General features: G+C 35.7%; 1 protein-coding gene across 3 annotated transcripts in view; it reads left to right on the top strand.

Moving 5' to 3' along the window:
• The window catches only part of ADAMTS6 (ADAM metallopeptidase with thrombospondin type 1 motif 6), a 145,124-nt gene extending 128,064 nt beyond the window's left edge, over positions 1-17,060 (top strand). For all 3 annotated transcript variants that reach the window (XM_039710000.1, XM_039709998.1, XM_039709999.1), the window contains exons 22-25: positions 2,792-2,996; positions 6,554-6,730; positions 7,917-8,073; positions 13,346-17,060. In XM_039710000.1, the coding sequence (XP_039565934.1) occupies positions 2,792-2,996; positions 6,554-6,730; positions 7,917-8,073; positions 13,346-13,455 (649 nt within the window). In that variant the 3' untranslated portion in view covers positions 13,456-17,060. The remainder of the gene's footprint in view (positions 1-2,791; positions 2,997-6,553; positions 6,731-7,916; positions 8,074-13,345) is intronic.
• The last annotated feature ends 3,158 nt before the right edge of the window (positions 17,061-20,218 follow it).

The following is a 20,218-nucleotide window of genomic DNA, read 5'->3' as shown; positions in this document are numbered from 1 at the left end:
AGAACACAAAGCATAGCTTAATCTTAATACAAAAACCTGTTTAGAAACAGTTGTGATATTTTGTACTAGAAAATACTATCAGTATGTGACAACAGCTTTCCTTATGCTTTGGGACAAATAAAACTTATGAAAAAGGTGGAACAGATACAACAGTTTATTGATTCCCAAGCTCTGGTTAGTTTGGCTTTGGTGATAATCTGTAGCTGCATTCCAAATGGGTGTGAAAATCATTAATGCTAATTAAATGCAGATTCTGCACAATACTGTGGTCGCCTGTAAACGTCTCTTAGAAACTGCTAAATTGTAGCATGAAGGACACTGTGCAGAATAAGAGAAGATGATTGTGCATTAAATCACAGCAAGTCAATGAACTTCCAACTGAAGTCAGTCTCTTCCCAGAGTATTAGCTGCTTTCCTGGCATGGTGCCTGGTTGCAGGATGGCAGAGCAGTGTCCCTTACTCTACATGCCCCTGTGACACGTAACACACATTTGGCATAAAGCCAAGTGAAGCCACTGCACTGCTTTTACCTTTGAGTGACTGTGTCAGACAGGTCCAAATTAGGTTGAAATCACTGTCCCCACAATCTATGTGTAAACATACGTTTATCCTGGAGGGATATGTATTTGTCCTTTCTTTAGATAACACTGTTTGGCATGGCTCTGAGTGCACCAAATATGTCCACCTGAGAGCAGGACTTGAAAAGCACTCATGTTTGATCAGTTCCTTTTTACCAAACACATTCCAACCCCTTCCTTTGTGTGGCCTAATTATTGCAAATTAGCATTTAAAAAAGTAATGTCAACAATGTTATTCCAAACTAGTGTAACTTTGGGCGTCTTTTTGTTGCTTTGTTTTGTTAGGTGTTTTGGTGGTTTTTTGTGTTTTTTTTTTTTTTTTTTGTTCACTGACACTACTTAAAAATACCCCACAAAGTAAGAAAATCCAGCTCACAAAGTGGGAAGCTTTTGGATTCCCCATCCAGTACAGCAGGTGTTTAACATGGTGAAAGTCAAGACATCAATATCCAGAAAATGGGTACAGTGTATTAACCAGCATCTATTTCAACATATCAGAGCAATTCAACCCATGTCTGCCTCCATTCTGATGTTCCCCCCAGAGTGAATACTAAGTGTCAAACTAAGGAAAGGTTCTCAATTCCTGATTCTGTAAGTGGTCTAGTAGGAGGCTGTTCAAATAACAGATAGTTATCCAAACAAGTTAGATTGTTTTGACAGAAAATTTTATCATGTATTAGCACAATTCTACTGTTCTCTTGGTGCATACCAAAACCAATGAAAATTACACCCACCCATTCTAAATGAATGCCAGTTACATTATACTTGATGTCTTTGAACAGCAGAAGACTATGTTTGTTTTCAGTACATTGTTTGTTATTACAATAAGTAACTCTTACATTTCAGATTTTGAGAAAATGCTCTTATATTTCTACGAATTGTCAATAGTGCTGTCTTATGATACAGTATAAATCTTAAAGGTACCTGAGAGCAAAGTCACTTGAGTAAATTATAATATCAATTAAAAATTAACTCTGCAGCCTCTTGAAATCTCTGAAGAGCTTCAGATTCTCCCTATTCAAGTAAAAGTATGAGATATTTTGGTGAAGAATCACAAATTAACTTCCTTTTGCTGGCAAAGTAAAAACAGAATATCACATAATTGTTTCCATCTCTGCATCAATCTAGTTTCATGTTAGGATATATTACACGTAATGTAACACAAAAGAGGATAGCAGCACTTTTTTTGACAGCAGCTTGAGAAGAGATTTCTTATGAGGTAGCTCCAGGCATGCCTCCAGGAACATCCACAGTGACTGACATGCCTGGCATTTTTGGCACTTTGGTGGCATGTGATAGCATACTAGATTTCAACTTCATCCTTTGCAAGGGTGACTCAGGCGAGGAACTAATCAACATATTAAATACCTAAGACCAAATGTGCTCATCAATATGGAGAGATATTTCTGTTTAATTCAGCTGCATTGGCCATTCACAAGTAGAAATATATAACATTGCAGCAGATTAATAGCTGCTTTAATCTCTGCAGCAGCACAAAGCAATCTAATATTATTTACAATTCTTGGTTTCTACTACATATGCAGAAACACTCAAAAGTTCCCTCTATCATCTATAGTGCAATTCTTTAAATTATAAAGGAGCTTGTTGAATTTTTTCATGAGATGAATTCATGTCTAACTAGAGTTTGCTTCAGTTTAAAAAATGAGAATATTTTACATTTCGGTTTAGCCTTTTATTAAAGAGTTTACAAATGTCTTGTAATCAGATGAGAATTAACTCTCAAAAAGCCCAATTTTGAGATAAAATTATTTTATTGCAATGATACTCAAGAGGTAAACATCTTGGCTTTTAACTTGTGATGTAACTTTCAGCAATGGTTCCCAAACATTTCCAGTTGCAAACCACTTTCACAGAAATTATTTCAGGCAAATCCGGTACGAACCTACATAAATAGCTTCAGTTTTGTCAGGCTCAAACACTCCTTTCTGACTATTATAGGCTACGATGGAAATTGCTGCTCTTGAAAAATATGAAGTAGTGTTATTTTTGGAAGATATGATTGCAGTGAGGCATAAATTAAAATATTTAGTAAAAAGACCCATAAATTTCTACTTTATTTCACCATGAATGTGTGTATTGTTAAAAATTTCTTCGGTTTAGTGATTTAAACTATTTGCATTCTTGGTTTGTGGGAGTTATCAGCTCTGTTTCTGAAATGTATTTAACTGAGCCTCCTAACATTTTCTACCCAGATGGTTTATAGGAGATTGGTCAGAGTGCAGTAAGACCTGTGATGGAGGAATGCGTTCACGGACAGTTCTCTGCATCAGAAAGATTGGGCCTTCTGAGGAGGAGACGCTGGATGCTGCCAACTGTTTAACACACCGGCCTGTTGAAAAAGAGCCCTGCAACAACCAGTCCTGCCCCCCGCAGTGGGTTGCTCTGGACTGGTCAGAGGTGAGGAGATTTCCCTCTGTTAGCTCATTGGTAACAGCAGAGGCAGGATCTCTGACCACTGAATGTTAGTACGGTACACCAAATGTTTTCTATCAGGGCTTGCTAAGGAAAGGATTAATAGGAACATTTCCCAGAGGACATTTTACCTGTGCCTCATTGTTTTGTTTCCTGCCTCTTATGAAAATGCCTACATGTAACCTACAGTGTCACTATACCCTAAATTAGCTCCTTCTCTCTCACAGGTATCACATACTGGTTACCTAAAGTAGTTTTTTACTCTGTTATCATGTCTACGCATTTACGTAGCAAGATCATATAATGATTTTGAACAAAATCATTCTAATTTAAAGATTCAAACTCCACTAAACTTCTGGTTGTGATAATTAATCAGGATTATGAAAAAGTACCAGGCTTCTTTCTGGTATGAATTTTAGTTGTGTAGCTTGGCAGACTGTCTTGACTGATGATACCATTTTAATATAATGAGAAAAGTTGCCTCTTTTTTTTTATCTGTTAATGGTTTCCAGAAATATCATATAGTAAAATCCTTATGGTACTATAAATATAAACGTTTTTATATGTGTATTTATATGAATTTTTGACAGAAATATGAAAAGAAAAATAAGATTGAACTTAAAAAATGAAGAGTTGAATACTCCCATTTAAACCAATGGCAAATCTTGCCAATTTTCTCTGGAATGCAAGATATGAAATTTTCTTTTCATACTCAAAACAATGCATATTTCAAATAAAACAATGCTAAAACTGCTTTATCTGCTTATGCACTTGTTGACAATATAATTACATGTTTTTAAAATTTTTTGTGATTACTAGCAAGACATTAGGTAGCCTTTCGTTCAGAGAAAAAAAACCATTTTGTAAACTTACTGGTTAGATGAAGTCGTTAGGAGAATGTAAGCATGGTTTTATCAAATTGAAGTGAAAAGTAAGGATGTCTTTCCCACTGGAATGTAGTAATTCTTCACTAGTGCCATAACATTTTTCACACATTGTGATAGTTGATCTTTGATGGAATTAATCTATCCTCTCTAAACTACACCTTTTATATTTTTCAGGGTAATTATAAAAAAAACAGTAAAAAATATTCTAAGGATTTTTTGGGAAGAGCCTTATCAGACAAGCACATATAACTTGCCTTCCTGACTTCCATGAAAAAGTGGAATTCTAGAATTTTCTAGTCAGAAATTCTAGAAGCATTTAGTAATGGAAGATTATTTTTTCTCATTTGGCTTATCTGGGTATTTTCTTTTCATTTTCTTTGGAAGCGTACAGTCTTTTTGTTAAATTTTACTGGGATTTATTATTTTTAGTGATTCAGTATTATTGAAGGCAACTTATTTCCTTCTTTCACTTCCATTTCTGGGATCCAGTGTAGTCCATCTTGGTAGAATTTTTGCTATAACTCCACAAAAGGGCGTGTTATTTTCTTCTGATACCAACAGCTGGAAGAAGATCTTTCTCAGATGGCATTTTACATATAGATTCAAGATTGTGTCTTCAATTAATACTAGGGAAGATGCTCCTAAACTCAAAGTTTAGTCCTTGTTGCTTATTTGCTAACGTCCTCTGTAAACGATGAAACCTCACAGGCCCATTTGTACTTTGACATTTTGACACAGTCCTTTCAACATTGTCAATTTTCTGTTTGTTTGCACAGACTGATGTGATTTTTAAGCACTCCTTTGGGAAGGGGCACATACTTCCACATCCTACTTAAAAGGTCATATGTTTTACACAAAGTACATGTGGGAGAATGTACTCGTAGCACACCTTGGAATTTGGACCCCAACTGATCAGTCATGATCATGACTTCAAAGACCTCACATATTGTCACTGGGTTCTGGTCTCTCTTTATCATTAGCAGTATTTGTGTAGCTCTACCAGAAATCATCTCTTACTTCCCTCCTTCATCTAGCTTTTTAGTAGGCAGTGTGCACAAGATTTGGTGTTGAAGTGTAAAGACCTTTGAAACTGTTTATTCCGTATCAAAATTCTGAATACTGAACTACTGCAGATAGAGGCTGTACCTTGGTAGAAAAGGATTGAATAGGGTAGAAAAGGTTACGATTTAAGGAAAGTGAATATATATCCATTTTGCATTCTGGATTATAAACGTCAGATGCAAGACTCATCTGTATGCAGCCCAGTTTAAGATTCTAAATCCAAGCAGAGATAATATTTGGAATAAACCTTTTCATTCTATATGGACTAGTTTAGGTGCCTCCCTCTGGAGATTTTCTTCTTGTTTTGAGGTATATGTAGATAGGGATATAAAATTTTACATATTCGAAGGGTATATCCTTACATAATACTGCAGAACTGTTTTAAAATTTCTACAGATTACTCAAGGATGCCTCAGGATTAGGCATAAAACAATTAAGTTTGCCTCACTCAAGTAATTTTTTAAAAAATTAATCTTAGGGCTGTTCCTTTTTTCCCCAGTGATATAGTGAGTTGTTTTGTATGTGTGGAAAGCCTTTGGTATGTGATCTCTTGCGTATTGCTCCAGTTCCACATAATGTTTTTTCCCAAATAATGTTTTGTCTCTTCATATTAAAGGCAGTTCCAGTCTTGAACATGTTACCGTAATCTGCATGTAAAGTTTATGCTGTCAAAAACTGATTCTAATCCAAATACTGCAGATATGCTTATGGGATAAAGGTTAACATGCCAATAAAGGATTGTAAAACCATGCTTACAATATCTCATATTAAAAAGGGACTGATCTGGGTAAGTTCTTGAGTTCTAGTTTTGTTAGCACTCGTCTCTTCCTCATTATGCAGTTGAGCTACTGTGTATGACAGTTAATGGTCAGTAGCAAAATGGAGAGAGAAAAGCAGTGGCACATGTTGAAGGAAGATGATGAAAACCAGTAATTATCAGGTCTTTTTCAAGTGGCTTTTTTATTGTCTGCTTGCTGTCAGAATAGGACAAGAGTGATAAAAGGAGGGGAAACTGAAATAAGAGTTAAAATTTAAATAGGAAAGGAGAGGAAAGCATATGCTGTAGTAGATGGTATCATATTTTGGTATATCTGAATGATGTGGTTTCTATGAAGTCAAATCCAGCATTTATCTTTCCTCTTGTATATTGATGAAAAATATATTCATTGTCTGTGGATAAAGTGAAGTGGATGAAGACGGTACTAATGTGACATTAAGAACAGACTGTCTTATTTTTAATTATTGAAACACTCAAATTGGTTTCATAATTAGAATGAAAGGTCACGTGGCATGTGCAGACCTTTCTACCTTACAGCATTTTTTTTAAGCCTGACATAAATAGTAACATTGTAGTCTAAGTATCAACAGCAAAGGAAATTTAAAACTCAGAAAAGCTTGTATATAATGGAACGGTCTTGTCAGTTTGTTTGTGTTTCTAAACATTTTAAAATTATTATTACTGTATTGTGATTATAGCTGAATTGTGAGATCGTAAATCATCATGTTCTGCTTTACAAATAGCATTTTTGAGAGTCTCATTGGTGTTTTACTGAGATTTTAAGTATGTATTTGTATAAATATTTTTTTTTTCAGTGCACACCAAAGTGTGGCCCAGGATTCAAACACCGAATTGTCCTGTGCAAAAGCAGCGATCTTCTAAAAACCTTTCCGGCTGCGCAATGCCAAGATGAGAACAAGCCGCCAGTGCGCATCCGCTGTAGCTTAGGCCGATGTCCTCCTCCTCGCTGGGTTGCTGGAGACTGGGGACAGGTGAGACAGCTCATGCAAGTCTTCCTTGCTCTTGTCTCCCACATGAACCTAGGATGTTAGCCTCCCACCTCGTAGCCTTAGATGTCCCTGGAGATAGATAAGAGATGCTTCCTATAGCTGAGGGAAACAAAAAAATTCTCCCCTTTTGTGTCAGATTGAAACATGATTCTTCATGATGCTTGTCTGAGAGCAATCTAGTTTCTACTGGATGAGTTTCTACATGCACTTTGAAGAAAAAAATCCTTACTCTTTTAGAGTATTCTGGAGATACAACAGTGTTGCAGGGCGTACCATTTTTGAAACATGCTTAACTTCCTTGAGAAACATGATGGAAATATAAAGCCAATTCCTATTGTAGTAGCAGATCTGTGTATATATCTGTCTCTGAATAAAACCACACTTTGAGATCAATATAATTTTTTACATAAGATATTGAGTTACCATATAGGGAGCTAAATTACTCCAGGACAGGCTGAATAATGTCACCATTATGCAGTGCTTCAAAATACGATTTACTAAGTTTCCTTCTTTCTTTATGTTTTTGCATCTCATTTGTGATCAATGGTCTGCTTTTAGAATATTAAATGAATGAGTAATTTTCTGTTTGCAGAGCATTTTTCCTCTAATGAAAATGAGACATTTTAGTTTAATTACCCAGTAGAAAATAATTTGCAATATTACAGTCTAGTTGGCTTTTTTTTCATGGTGATTCTTCAGATCCACTTTTATATTTAATGAATATTGTACTAAAATTGTAACTATTTAGTTTCAGAAATTAAAAATATTTTGAAACAGAAAAGTCTATTTCTTTGAAAGACATTTACTTTTCCCTTTAAAAAAAGTTTTGTAGAAGATTTGGATTCTTGTTTTCTTTGTTTTTTCCTTCTTTATTCTAAAGTATCAGTATGATACATGGAATAGAGTAAATTATATTCTAATATCTCAAATCTGAATTTTCAGGGAGTCATTATTGCATTGCATTTTCTTTGAAAGACAAGTGCTCACATGTATTGTAAAAAATTCTGAAGTATTTTATGATAATTCTTTTCTCTATTAATCAAAGATCTGCAGATGCCTGTCTTCTTTAAAATTTGTGGATGTGAAGTGTTTCTGACTGCCTCCTGTCGCTTTATTTTGTATTTAAAATTTGGATGCAGGGTTTTAAAGTTTTTTTCTCCTTCTTTAGTGTTCTGCACAGTGTGGTCTTGGGCAACAGATGAGAACTGTACAGTGCCTGTCATACACTGGACAAGCATCCAGTGAGTGTCCAGAAACTCTCAGACCTCCATCAATGCAGCAGTGTGAAAGTAAATGTGACAGCACTCCCATTTCCAACACAGAGGGTAAGTCTGCCATCTTAATATAATTTATTCTGAAAAGAGTAAAGTGACATAGGCAGCATTGCTGCATTGGTAAAAGTCTAGATGACATCATCTCTCAGGCTGTGAATAGCTTTTTAAAAATTATTTTCTGCTTAGTCATTGTAGTTCAATGGTAAAGTGAAATGAAAACCTAAATACACATTGTTTGTTTAAAAAAATACCCTTAAAATATATAGCCTAAGTCATGGACAAAATACTATGGTTTGTGTCATTGATTTTCTAATCTCTTTATTGGTTCAGTGGAAATGTTCAAAATAGCAGGGGGAGCATGATACACTTTTCATCCACTAACCTTCTACCTGCCTAATCAGTGTTAAACACAACAATGTAGTGGAAAAAATAGTAAATTCCCTGTTAATTTCCAGACTGGGACCATAGATTTTGTGTTACTTGGTTCTTGTAAGAACAAGTCTGTTCTTACACTTTGGCATTGTTTCAGTTTCTTCTAACAAAGTTTTAATTTTTTTTTTATTTATAATGCCTGTTCAAAATAATTATGGTATTTTTTGCATTATACAGTCCAGTTTAATCAGACTATTAACTAACTTCATCAGAATGTATTTTTGGTAGGGATACAGGAGATAATATTGTGAAAAAAAGCTTATTCATATTTATTAAATACTTCAGATGTGAATGTGTATATGGTCTAGGCCAAGCTGTTAGGAAATGTAGACGTCAAAGTAGACTTGGGAGTTCTAGGCAGTAAAAAATGTGTTTCCTCATTGATTATAAAATTGAGAATAGTTGCTCATGAGATTTTGTGTGGAAGGGGAAAACGAATAGAAAATTCTCCAATCGAATCAAGAAGTTACGCAGCAAAAGCAGTTGTTCTAAAACACTTATTCCCAAAATTTTTATATTCCCTAAATTTTGAGTAGCTGACTGCAATGTTGCTGGCCCTGCTGCTTTTTACATAACTCATCTCTGCAGTATATAACTGAGTATTTTTTACACAGAATGTCCTACTACATTGGGGTTTAATGTCCTGTTTATGTGGAAAAATGCTCTGATTTAAATTTTTTAAAGGTATTTGTCCTGCAGTCTACCCAGATTTGGTGGTCATTCAATGCCTACTCTGTGCATCAATGTCCAAGCCATAGATTCAAAATTGTTACAAAAGTCTGGCAAATAGAGATGTCTGTGATGAAATGGGAGCATACTAAAATTGTCCCAGAAATACACTTAAGCTTCAATGTATGAACACTGCAATTCACTATTTTTGGTAAAGTTTGCATTATTTATGTTTACTGCTCTCAAGAAATCTTTAAGTGATAATTATCAATCTAGGAAATTTTCTGCCTTTTAGAACTCACTGGCTACATGTTATTTTATTTCCAAACGCAGATGTTGATTTCAGTCCAAAGTAAGAAAGAAAATAAATTACTTGTAAGTGGACACAATTCAGTCCCAGTCTCCTCTTAATTTCTAGATGACAAGGTCATATTGTTATTTATAGTAATTACCCTGGTATTTTCAGTATTATCAGAAAATATACTAATCTCTTACAGAAGAATGCAACTGGGGGTTTTCTGTGTGTGACCTCTGTACACTGGGTGGCCTGAACTTCATTACAGCAGAACTGTACAGGCTAGCTGTGTACAGTGAGTCTACTGGTAATTGTGTTTTTGGGAACCCACACCTTCACGGGAAAATTTTTGGGATCCACAAATAGAAAATGCTGAAAAACACTGATACTGTAGTCCAGATGGTTGTCAGTTCTATGGCCTGCACGTTGAGAGAGCCAGGTGCAAGCCAGCTCCTTACTGACAGCTATCCAAGCTCATTAGCACAGTTAGGAAGAATCAAAAGGAAAAAGATATAGCACAGTATCTTCTGAAGGATATCGTTCCCCAAACATTGCCACTTAGCATGCCATTTTTGTTTATGTCCCATACTGGAGGTATTTATCTCAAAAATTATTTAACAGTTTAAAATGCTTAGATCATTTCAGAAGAATTTTGCTGCAATCTGTGAAAGACTAAGGTTGCCCTTTCTGAAATTTAGGCAAAAATTCTATCTTCAAGGTATTTTTTCAATACTTATACAAGTATTTCTTACATATATTTTCTAATTTATAAATTTTTTACAACTGCTCTTAAATAGTGAATAGGAGAAGCACAAACAGAATTTGCAGAATAATTTGCAGGTTTGACACATTTTCTGCTTTAAAAAAGTCCCCTTAAACACAAGAGGAGCTGACAACTCTTAGTTCAGTAAGGGGTCAGCCTTTGAACAGTGAGGCATATCTTTTTCACCATCCTGGAGATGATGAAAAGATTTCAAGAGCTAACTAACCCTAAAGAGCACAACTATTTTTGGAAAAGTGGTACTTTCTGTAATAAATTTTGGAACTATGATGTTTTGTCATGAATATATTTGTGAGTGAGGCATGCTGTGCCTCTGTGCTTGCTTCTGTCACTCCGCAGGCACAGTGGGATGTGATCTGACTATCAGGATTTGTGTTTCAAGGAAGGAATCAGGTCTCCCGGAGAGAGGGTTTCTCCTCTTCGGAGCGCACGTGTGTAGCAGAGCATACCTGCCCACACACTGGGACTTTGTCCATGTGCCACCTCATAGCACTGCCTCGTGCTTTGGGCTCCACTGCGGGGCAAAAGCAACTTCAGCAGCAGCACACTGGTTTGCAGCAGGGTCAGATTATCTGGGGGGCTCTCTTCCTGTTTCAAACCCCAGCACACCTGATTTCCTTTGTTTGCAAAACATCTGTGGCTTGCAGAATATGGAGCTTGTTCAACAATTTCTTAGCAATTTAATTTTTCTACCCAGAGATAAAATCATACAGGGTTTTGAGGAAGCTTGAGGCACTCCACAGTGTACTGATCATGTTGGTGAAGATTGGAAAATTTTTCTTTGGGAAAGTACAGGTTGTTTGCATAAAACAAGAGTCAAAATTTTGGGAATACAAAAATACTGAAAGAAAGTTACATTGAATCTTGTAGTATTTTACATGTGCTTTAGCTCTGGGTTTTCAAACTTTTCATTAGTGATTTATAATATTTTAGATGTGGTTTTGATGGGCTGCTACTGGTGAGCGTAATGTTGCATTTTCTGCTGGAAGTGAACTACAGGCATCATCTACCACACCACTTGAAACCTATTCAGAATTATTCTATTCTCTTAAATACATGCATGTCTGCTGAATCTTGACTGCTAAAGCCCATCTAAAAGTTTACCTGAAAAACTGTTTTGTCTACTGTTATGTCATTTCAGTTTTTCTTGTATTGTATATGATACATCTTTGCTGGAGGCACTGTGACATTTTGTGATTTTTTTAATGTAAAACGGTAGTTAATATCATAATATCACCTGATCTAGTCACAAACTTCAGCAAGGCAGAGCTTGTGCATATAGCTTACTGACAATCATTAACACTTGTTACTAGAAACAAAACTTGTTACTAGAAGCTAAACCTTCTCCATTCAACCACAGTCCTGCGAAGAATAGGCTATTTCACCAGCCACCATTAACTATTTCAAAACTGATTTTTTAAACAGAAGTTTTGGGGAACTTCAAGAATATTCTCTCATTGCTGTCCAAATGGCATCAGCTGAAATCAGTTTTACTCAAGAGAAAGGATAACATAAAAGAATAATTTGAATTCCTACTTTTAGCAAAAATTGAGTTAGTGGCTTTACTTGTATTTAACTAAACACAATGTGTTTGAGGGTTATTTTTGCGACTGAGTGAACTTTTTATGTCTTGTGCTGATCAAGTGAACCCTTTTGTTTTTCACTTCATTTATAATTCACCATTTGTCTCTCTTATATTCCCAGTCTTCACACACATGAGTACCTGAAATACTTCTGAAAGAGGCTTGACCTCTTTTGTGAAGAGTTTTTGAAAGTCAGTCAAATACAGACCATGTGTGCCTGCTGGTAGAGAAATATATCTGTTTCAACCAGCTACTCACAATGTCTTTTTTCCTGTCACTCAATTATGTTTCCATTAAGAATTAAAAAATTAGAAAAGCAGTATGTCAAACATCATGCAGGTGAAGTGAAAGAATTGCAATGAAAGCACTATGTCTGTGTTAATGAAATGAAAGTTTAAATAATTTTCTAACACTTCTTGCTTAGCTAAAAGCATGCATTTTGCCATTATCAGAAATACTGTTCAGTACAGACCTGGAAGTTCAGCCTCATTAATACTTTCCTAAGTTCAAGTACTAAAAATTCTCATCTGCACTCAATTTGCTACTACAGTATCCTTGCAAGTGTTAATCCACTATCTGTAACACCCTGTCCCACAGCAAGAATCATGTACTAGGAGATTAGATGGAGACTGAAGAGCTGTAGAACCTGAGTGCACCACTGAATTCGCAGATGTAGCTCTTTCTCAAGCTGTATCAGGATAAGAACTGAGCACAGATCAAACTACTCCATTCCCCATTCCCACCTTCTTTCTACAAATGCAAAAAATGAGCCAGAGGAGAGCTACAGCATATTTTAGCTCCAGTAATGTACTCACAAAGTCACTTGACATGCAACCTGCATGGGATGCAAAAGAATTAAATTCTCCTCCATGGGGTTGGGCCCTGTTCTCCCTTCCTGGGAAGGCTACCTGCCAGCACAACTGGGCAGCTGAGGCAGTAAGCCCAGCATATAGGAAAACACAACTTTGAGAAAAAGCTTTTATGTCTATTACAGGCATAAAAATGGCTTTCCTTCTAGCATGAAATAAGTTGTGGATGTGTGGAACCATGCCTAAAGTATAATCCACCATTCAGTTTGGTCACTGAGCTCACCCTGTTGGTACCATTATTCGTAACACTTGTGTAATATTCTCCATCCCTGTCATGTGAAGTGTTCATTCTGTTTTAAGGATTTTTACCAATGCACAGGTGTGGTATCAAATGGTGTGAATCATCATAATGATAACCTCTCATGGATTAATAAAATAACTCCTAATTTTACATTACTTTAGTAAGTTAAAAGTAATGTAAAAAAAAAGATTCATATGTTCTAACTTTGTGAAGTGATCACTTACCCCAATAAATGATAGTTCTTCCCAGACAAAGACTGTGCACTTCTAAATGAAAGCCCTGCAAATATTTTATGGGTTTTTAAATCTGCAATATTATATGCAGTAGACTGTACTAGAAAGAGTAGTTACAAAGGAAGCAAGATAGATGGATAGATGAGAAGCATGTTAAACATAAAATTTTCTTTGTACTTTATATATCTGATATTTTTCTCTTTAATATTTTAATTATTAGAGTGCAAAGATGTGAACAAAGTGGCCTATTGCCCACTGGTGCTGAAGTTCAAGTTCTGCAGTCGAGCATACTTCAGACAGATGTGCTGCAAGACCTGCCAAGGACACTGACCCACAGGAAGCAGAAGAATGTGCCTTGTTATTATCATTGTGGAAGAGTGTCCATCGAAGAGAGTCACACAGTGAATAAGATTGACGTCCTTGCAAATGCATTACCCTGTGGAAAACATAACCACTGGTCAGCCCCAGCTGACAGGATTTCAATATTATTTTAACTTCTGTGAAGTAGGATTTATTAATCCAAAGTGCTGGACACAGTATTGAGGGGATCCCAAATTTGAAAGATTCACACAACACATATAGAATAGCTTACTCTGGAACATTTGTGTTCTTTTGACTAAATCCAATAGTCTGTTTACATCCATGGACCATTAAAATAACTTTTATTATGGACTTAGCAATGACACTGAATCCATTTCTATTTAAAACTGTTTAAAATGTAGTTCTTATGAGTTGGTTTACTATGGAAGTAAAGAAGAATCAAAAAAAAAGTTAGATCATAGCTTAAAAATCTTAACTATTTTATCTCTTGACACAGCACCACAATTTAAATTATAAAATGAGCTTGGAAATGTTATTTAAGGAGCAGAAATTTTTTAGAAAAAGAAGTATTTTTCCTTCATTCCACCTATTTCCCTTTGGAGTAATCCATATTTCCTGAACACTGCTGTGAGCCATATATAAAGATACACTAAATAGAACAACCATGAGGGACTTAGTTTTAAGAGGTGCAACAGTTATTGCAGTGGTGCATGAAATACAAGTGTGCTATGAAACAAAATGAAATCTTCACTGCAGGTTTATAGCCATCTTACCATTGTACAAGTGAAAGAGACCTCCACTGAAAGGAACATATTTCAGTATCATGGGGGAGGCAGGCCCCAGCAGTGGTGAAGACTGGATTGCCAGTTCCTTCGCTACTGCCATAAAGGTTGTTTAGGACTTACACTTTGACTCCAGCTCACTATTGTTTACAACACCAGCCACAAAGAAGAAACAACTTTGTTGGCTTCTAAATCTGGTTTACATGTTAGCTTTGATTCTCCAAAACTAAGGAATTTGAATGCAAATGATAAGCCTACTGTGTAATAGCAACAATCCTTTGCAAAGCTGAAAGTTAAAATGGATTCCAGATGTTCCCTCCTTTGATACCATAGCAGAGTTATTGTTTATGTGAAGGAATATGTGAATGTTCTATTCAGGAGACTGCATCTGAGTGGCAAGGATTGCAACCAAAGAATAAGTGATTCATCTAGGTTCTGTTCAAATGAGAAGTCAAAAGTGTGCTTGAGCAAGAGGCCTGTTGGACTATCAGGAGTAAGGCACACTGGAAAAGGGATGGCTGTAGTGAATTCTGGTCACCTTCACCTAAATTGCCAGGTACCTATGTGAAGCTGGACCATATTTAAGCAAGGGGCAGCTTTCAGCATGAGACTGGAACAAACTCATGCCTGTAAATTAGAAGCTAGATGCCTTAACTATTCATTGCCATGCCCCACTTATTCATATTACCCTATTTTTAATATTCACCAAATATTTTGCATTTTTAAAAATGAAACCAAACTTCTTAGGCAAGTCACAATCAGGAATATAACATTAAAAAGTTAATTGTCATGCTCCTCTTCCCCTTCACTTTTCATTAACAGTCTCAACAAGGAGATGAGGAAAGTAGGTATTTCTTTATAATAATATATTGTACTTGAACATTTGCATTTTGCAACAGGTACTTCATGAATGTGATTGTGTGTCCAACTATGACTCCTTTGTTGTAAAGCAGTTAAAATTATGTGAACAATAATGTGTTACAAATTATAACTCAAATAGCACTTTTTTAAAAAAGGTAATCTTTTCAGTGAAAAATAATTTCAAAATATGAGACTGAAGTGTACCAATGTATTTTATCAATAACAAACCAAATGTGTTGCACACTACTTACTAATGTGAATTAACATGGAACAATAGATACTGTTAAGAGGACTCATACTATGAAATTCCCCCAACATATTGACAATCTGTCAAGGGGTTTTGTGTAGCCCCATGTCTATACTCACAACCATCAAACTCCTGTCATCTGCTACCTCTTGCTAGTATTTCCACTTCTGTGCACTTGTGACCAGTGGAATTAATTTTCAGTTGGCTTGCATGTATTCACATATGCTTGTTATCTGTTGCTCTCATCACCATGTCAACAACTCCTGTTAAAACTGACACCAGTCGTCGATAAAAACATCCCAGATTTTTGGGAGTTGCACATAGAGATTAAGGGCAGTGTGTAGTCCTTGTCTGTTAAGTGAGTTGACTATCTGTATCCTTTTGACAGAACACCTTGGTGCTAACATGCTCTGGTTAGATCAGAAGTATGATGAAAGGGTAAGGGGGTTGTTACAACATACCCTAAGCAAGAGGCCTCTTTGTATCAAGGTCCAGTTTTCTCCAGGGCATGATTTTGTTTATCAGCTGATGTGTCATTTCAGCTAATGAGAAAAGACTTTTCTCTGTACTGAAAAGAAGCCTCTTTGTTTTTTACCTCACTTAGGACATGAAAATTGTAAGGAATGTTTCCAAAGACACATTTTGCTCTCTTACTGGTGCTAGAACACCGGGGATTCTGATGTTTACTCTGCAATATAACAGCACTGAGGTTGGAATTCAAAGAACTGCCTGGAGCATTGTTGAATTGTATTGTTAAAGGGAACAAAACACAGAATGTATATGGATTTGCAAACTAAGCAACACTACAGACTAAGACTGAAATATGAAACCTAATTCAAAGAAAAATAATTGGTTTCAACAGCACACTTCATTGCTGCTGCTACACTGTAGCCATCTATATAATCTAAGCTAAATAGTGTTATATTCCTAAATAGTGACAAAAGGAGTCTTTGTGCAGGCTATAAATATGACAGACCTAGAATCAAATAGTACAATACAAAATGCAGAAACCTGGTGCCAGTACTTCCGCTGAGCAATAATATCAGCTGATAAAGATCAAAACATAAATAAAAATCTAAGATTCATCCTTCAAGGTGTATACATCCAAAATAGTCCATTTTGTTAGGAACTTTATAAAGGAGTGAATGTCACATAGATATCCTTAATAATACAGACTGAAATTACCTTTGTATTATTGTGATTAGTTGCTTATTATTTTATACTCAGTATTAATGTGGTACACTGTTACTTTATTATTATTTTTGCTTTTGTAAATTATATTCTAATTTATTGTCATGGTTCTTAACACTTGTTCTACATGCATTCTCCTGCTTGTAATAAAAACAAAAATATTGTAACACTTGATGCAGTGAAATTCCACACCAGGCACAGATTTGTTTTTAACATAGATAATTTAGTAAAATAAAAGTGCAGCTTTTAAGCTTGATACCCATGGTACAGTTGTCTCTTCCCTGACTTACAGTTATTAGAATTCTGTATGCTTAATGTTTGCTTCATCCGATGCATCAAAATATATAAAAGGTGTCTTCTTTGAAGTAAGATCTATGTTATGCTAGAATCCTGTCCTGGGCAGCAGCAATATTTGTCATATATAAGCAAATAAGGAAATAACAAAAAGGAAAAATCAAGAATATGGTCATGTACTTTATTAAGTAATATTTTAGCCTAAGCAGTGATGTAGATCAAGAATGAAATTAATGGCAGCAAAAATATTCTGTACTTCTTGGAGTTATTTCGTTTACAGCCAATCAATAATAACAATAAAATGTCCTTTTTGCATTGAGCTTTTAAGGTTTTATCTGAAGTTTATCTGAAGCCATGGTGTTTTTAGATGTAAAGAAGAAAGTAATTTCAGTAGACTTGGTGCTTGGGTAACTGTTGCCAAGAGGTGCTTCCTTTCTTACCTGGCATACTGTAAATAGCTTGCTATGGAAATCTTTGATCAAGTCCTATGAAATATTTCTTATTTTTGAATTAAAATCTAGTTTCTGGTTTAATGAACATAAACACTCTACTCTTGCGAATAAGATGTTAAAGAGACTACAGAGAACTTTTTATGTATTGATGAGGTATTTATTAATTTTGGTTATTGTTTGTTATTCTATTTACAAATAAGGATTCAAAAACCAATTCCCTGTTTTAAAAATATGGGTATTTCCATCTATGCTTGATCACAAAATTTTATTTCCCTTCAGATCAGAAGTTAAAGACGAAGCAGACTTAGTAAATAACACAGTTTCTTGACAGTTTGCTCTGTCATTGTGAAGATACTGACTTTCCTCCCATACATTCACACATAAATCATAATCTGATAAATTTCCCATTGTTATTCAGTTTGTAGTGTTGTTTTTTTCCCACTGGAATCATAATCAGACTGAGAACACTGAAACAGAGGTATTTCTCCCTCCTTTTCTCCTGGTACCTCAAACCTGACATAACCCATGATGACTGTAGAACTCCTGACCCAAAATATTCCCTCCAGTCTTTTTAAAATGCATTTTTTCACCAGAATTTGATCCTGGGGCCAATCCTACTATTATAATTCTCCGTTACACTTTTTCAGTTTACTTATTGAGGAAATGAGCACATTTATACCTGAGATACTGGTTTTTCCTTTCCCTGACTTCCCTTTCTATACTGTTCCTTCTTGAGTATACTTGCTGTTCTATCTGAAGCTCTCTGATGTACAAGAAGAATTTTCACATATCCTCTGTAGAGTTCTGAACAGGTTTTCATTATTCTTCTGACTTATTATTTTTTTATTGTTACTTGGACCTAAGACCCAGGAATCTTCTGGGTCCTCTTCTGTGCAGGTTTACTGCAATGGACTTTGCCTGTGAGCCTCATCTGGAGGCAGTCAGTCATCAATCCAAGAGTCTTGTACAACGCCATTATTCAGCTGAGGCTATCATTCTGCAAGAATTGACACCCTACCTGGCTGTTTTCCCTTCACCACAAACTATTGGGTGGGAGGGATGGATGACTGCTTCTGTGTGGTCCCTCCAGTCTACGTTCTAGACAGAATGGTGTACAAGCATTTCCATGCAGTAATCAGGATGAAATCCCAAATGGACTTAAAAGGGCTCAATCAGCCACAGAACAAGGTTCATTGCAGAACTAATGAACGGGTCATTTCCCAAGTGCATTTGGCCCAGATGAAATGGAATTTCATGTCCAGTTTAAGAAAATTAGATACTCAATATGTGGGGTGGTGTCCATTTAAGGATACTGCATCCTTTAAACTGGCATACCACTTATGCACCACATGTAATTTATTTTTTTCTGGTTTTGCATGGGACTGACATTTTCATTGAGCTGGACAGGCTACAGGATACAGTTTATGTTCAGATGTCATACAGCTAGCTGCCAATCAGAAAATTATTGAAGTCTGTCCTGGAAAAGATACATGTATTTCTGCATTAAGGATTGGAAGATTAAATTTCTACAAACAGGAAGGCCTTTTCAGAGACTTATCACCATCAATAAATAAATAATTTCACTTGTTTAGTAATCCTATTTGAAATGAACGTTTCAGATCACAGCTTGAGATAGAAAAGGAAATGCTTTGGAAGCTGGAAGTGAAGACTCAGCCAGTGGGTGCTCCAAACTCGTTGCTATGACCACATAGAGAGATGAGATTTGGCCTGACTGATAAGGAATAGGCTGTGGATTTTGGAAATTGGATTTCTTAATCTGTGTCAAGACAAGTATATTTGTTTATTTTTCTCTCCACCCCCACCTTGACATAAAAGTCTACAAATGTGCACATTCTTGCAGTGTTTACAACAAAATTATTCCTCACATTGTTTGAAAAACCCATATTGCAGTATGATTTAGTTTTTGCAATTTAGTCTTTTGTATAGAATCTACCTCCCCTGAGAAGCAATGCTGAGTAATATTTCTGATAACACTTCCTCTCCAAATTAACTGCGAGATAACAGTTCTGGACATGTGGGAATATCTTCCAGTTATATCTGTATGAAAAGACTCAGACCCACTCTAGGGATTTCAGAAAACAAACTTCAGTTGAGAATGCATTTTAAATTATTATTGTCACATTTGTTCAGAGCTCAACCATGTTTCATCAAGCAAATAAATTTACAGAAGTGCAGTGTGTTTAGTAGAGTCACTGCCTTCTAACATCTTTGAATACTGACCCGAAATAGGGGCAGGACCTTGTGTATGAATGACAATGTGTGGTTGAAAAGTTTACAGTCCATTTCCAGGACACTCTTTCATTTCTCAGACTTCACTCCTCAGAATCCACACACTGGTACAGGATATCTCTTCCCTCCATCATCTCCCACAGTGGCTGTTTCTCCTCTTTCTCACTGCTTTAACACACCTATGCATCTCATAGTCGGTGTACAGTACTGCTTTGATCAGATACTTTAATGTGAATGTTAGTGACGGCTTTCACATTTGTAATTTAACACAGTTATTTGTTACAGTGTTCATTTTAGGCTGGTTTTGTGAATTATTTATTGAAGTGTAAAAACAAATATAAACTCTAAATAAGATTTCAACAAAAAAAATCTAGAAATACATTAATTCTTTTTCAAATATTAGTCCAAGAAAAAGAATTTAGTATTTTTTCTACTGCAGTAATTAGAGGCCCCTTAAAGTTACTTTTTTCCTGTTATGAAAAATACTGAGTTAGGAGCAAATACAAACAGGAGGAACCAAGCCTCTCTTTTGGTCTCAGATTCACATTTCTGTTTCCTTTGTATAGAAATGCACTATCAAAACAAGACCTTCTGCAGCAAAAAGGAATCCCAAACATCTTATTTGGCCTTCCTGGCTCAAAGTTTCCTTGGAAGTTTATTTACCTAAGATAAGGTTACATTGTTGAAACTCTCCC

This window comes from Passer montanus, unplaced genomic scaffold, assembly GCF_014805655.1.
Source record: "Passer montanus isolate IOZ18808 unplaced genomic scaffold, ASM1480565v1 scaffold22, whole genome shotgun sequence".
In the NCBI taxonomy this organism is placed as follows: domain Eukaryota; kingdom Metazoa; phylum Chordata; class Aves; order Passeriformes; family Passeridae; genus Passer; species Passer montanus.
This window is presented reverse-complemented; position numbering and strand designations above follow the sequence as displayed.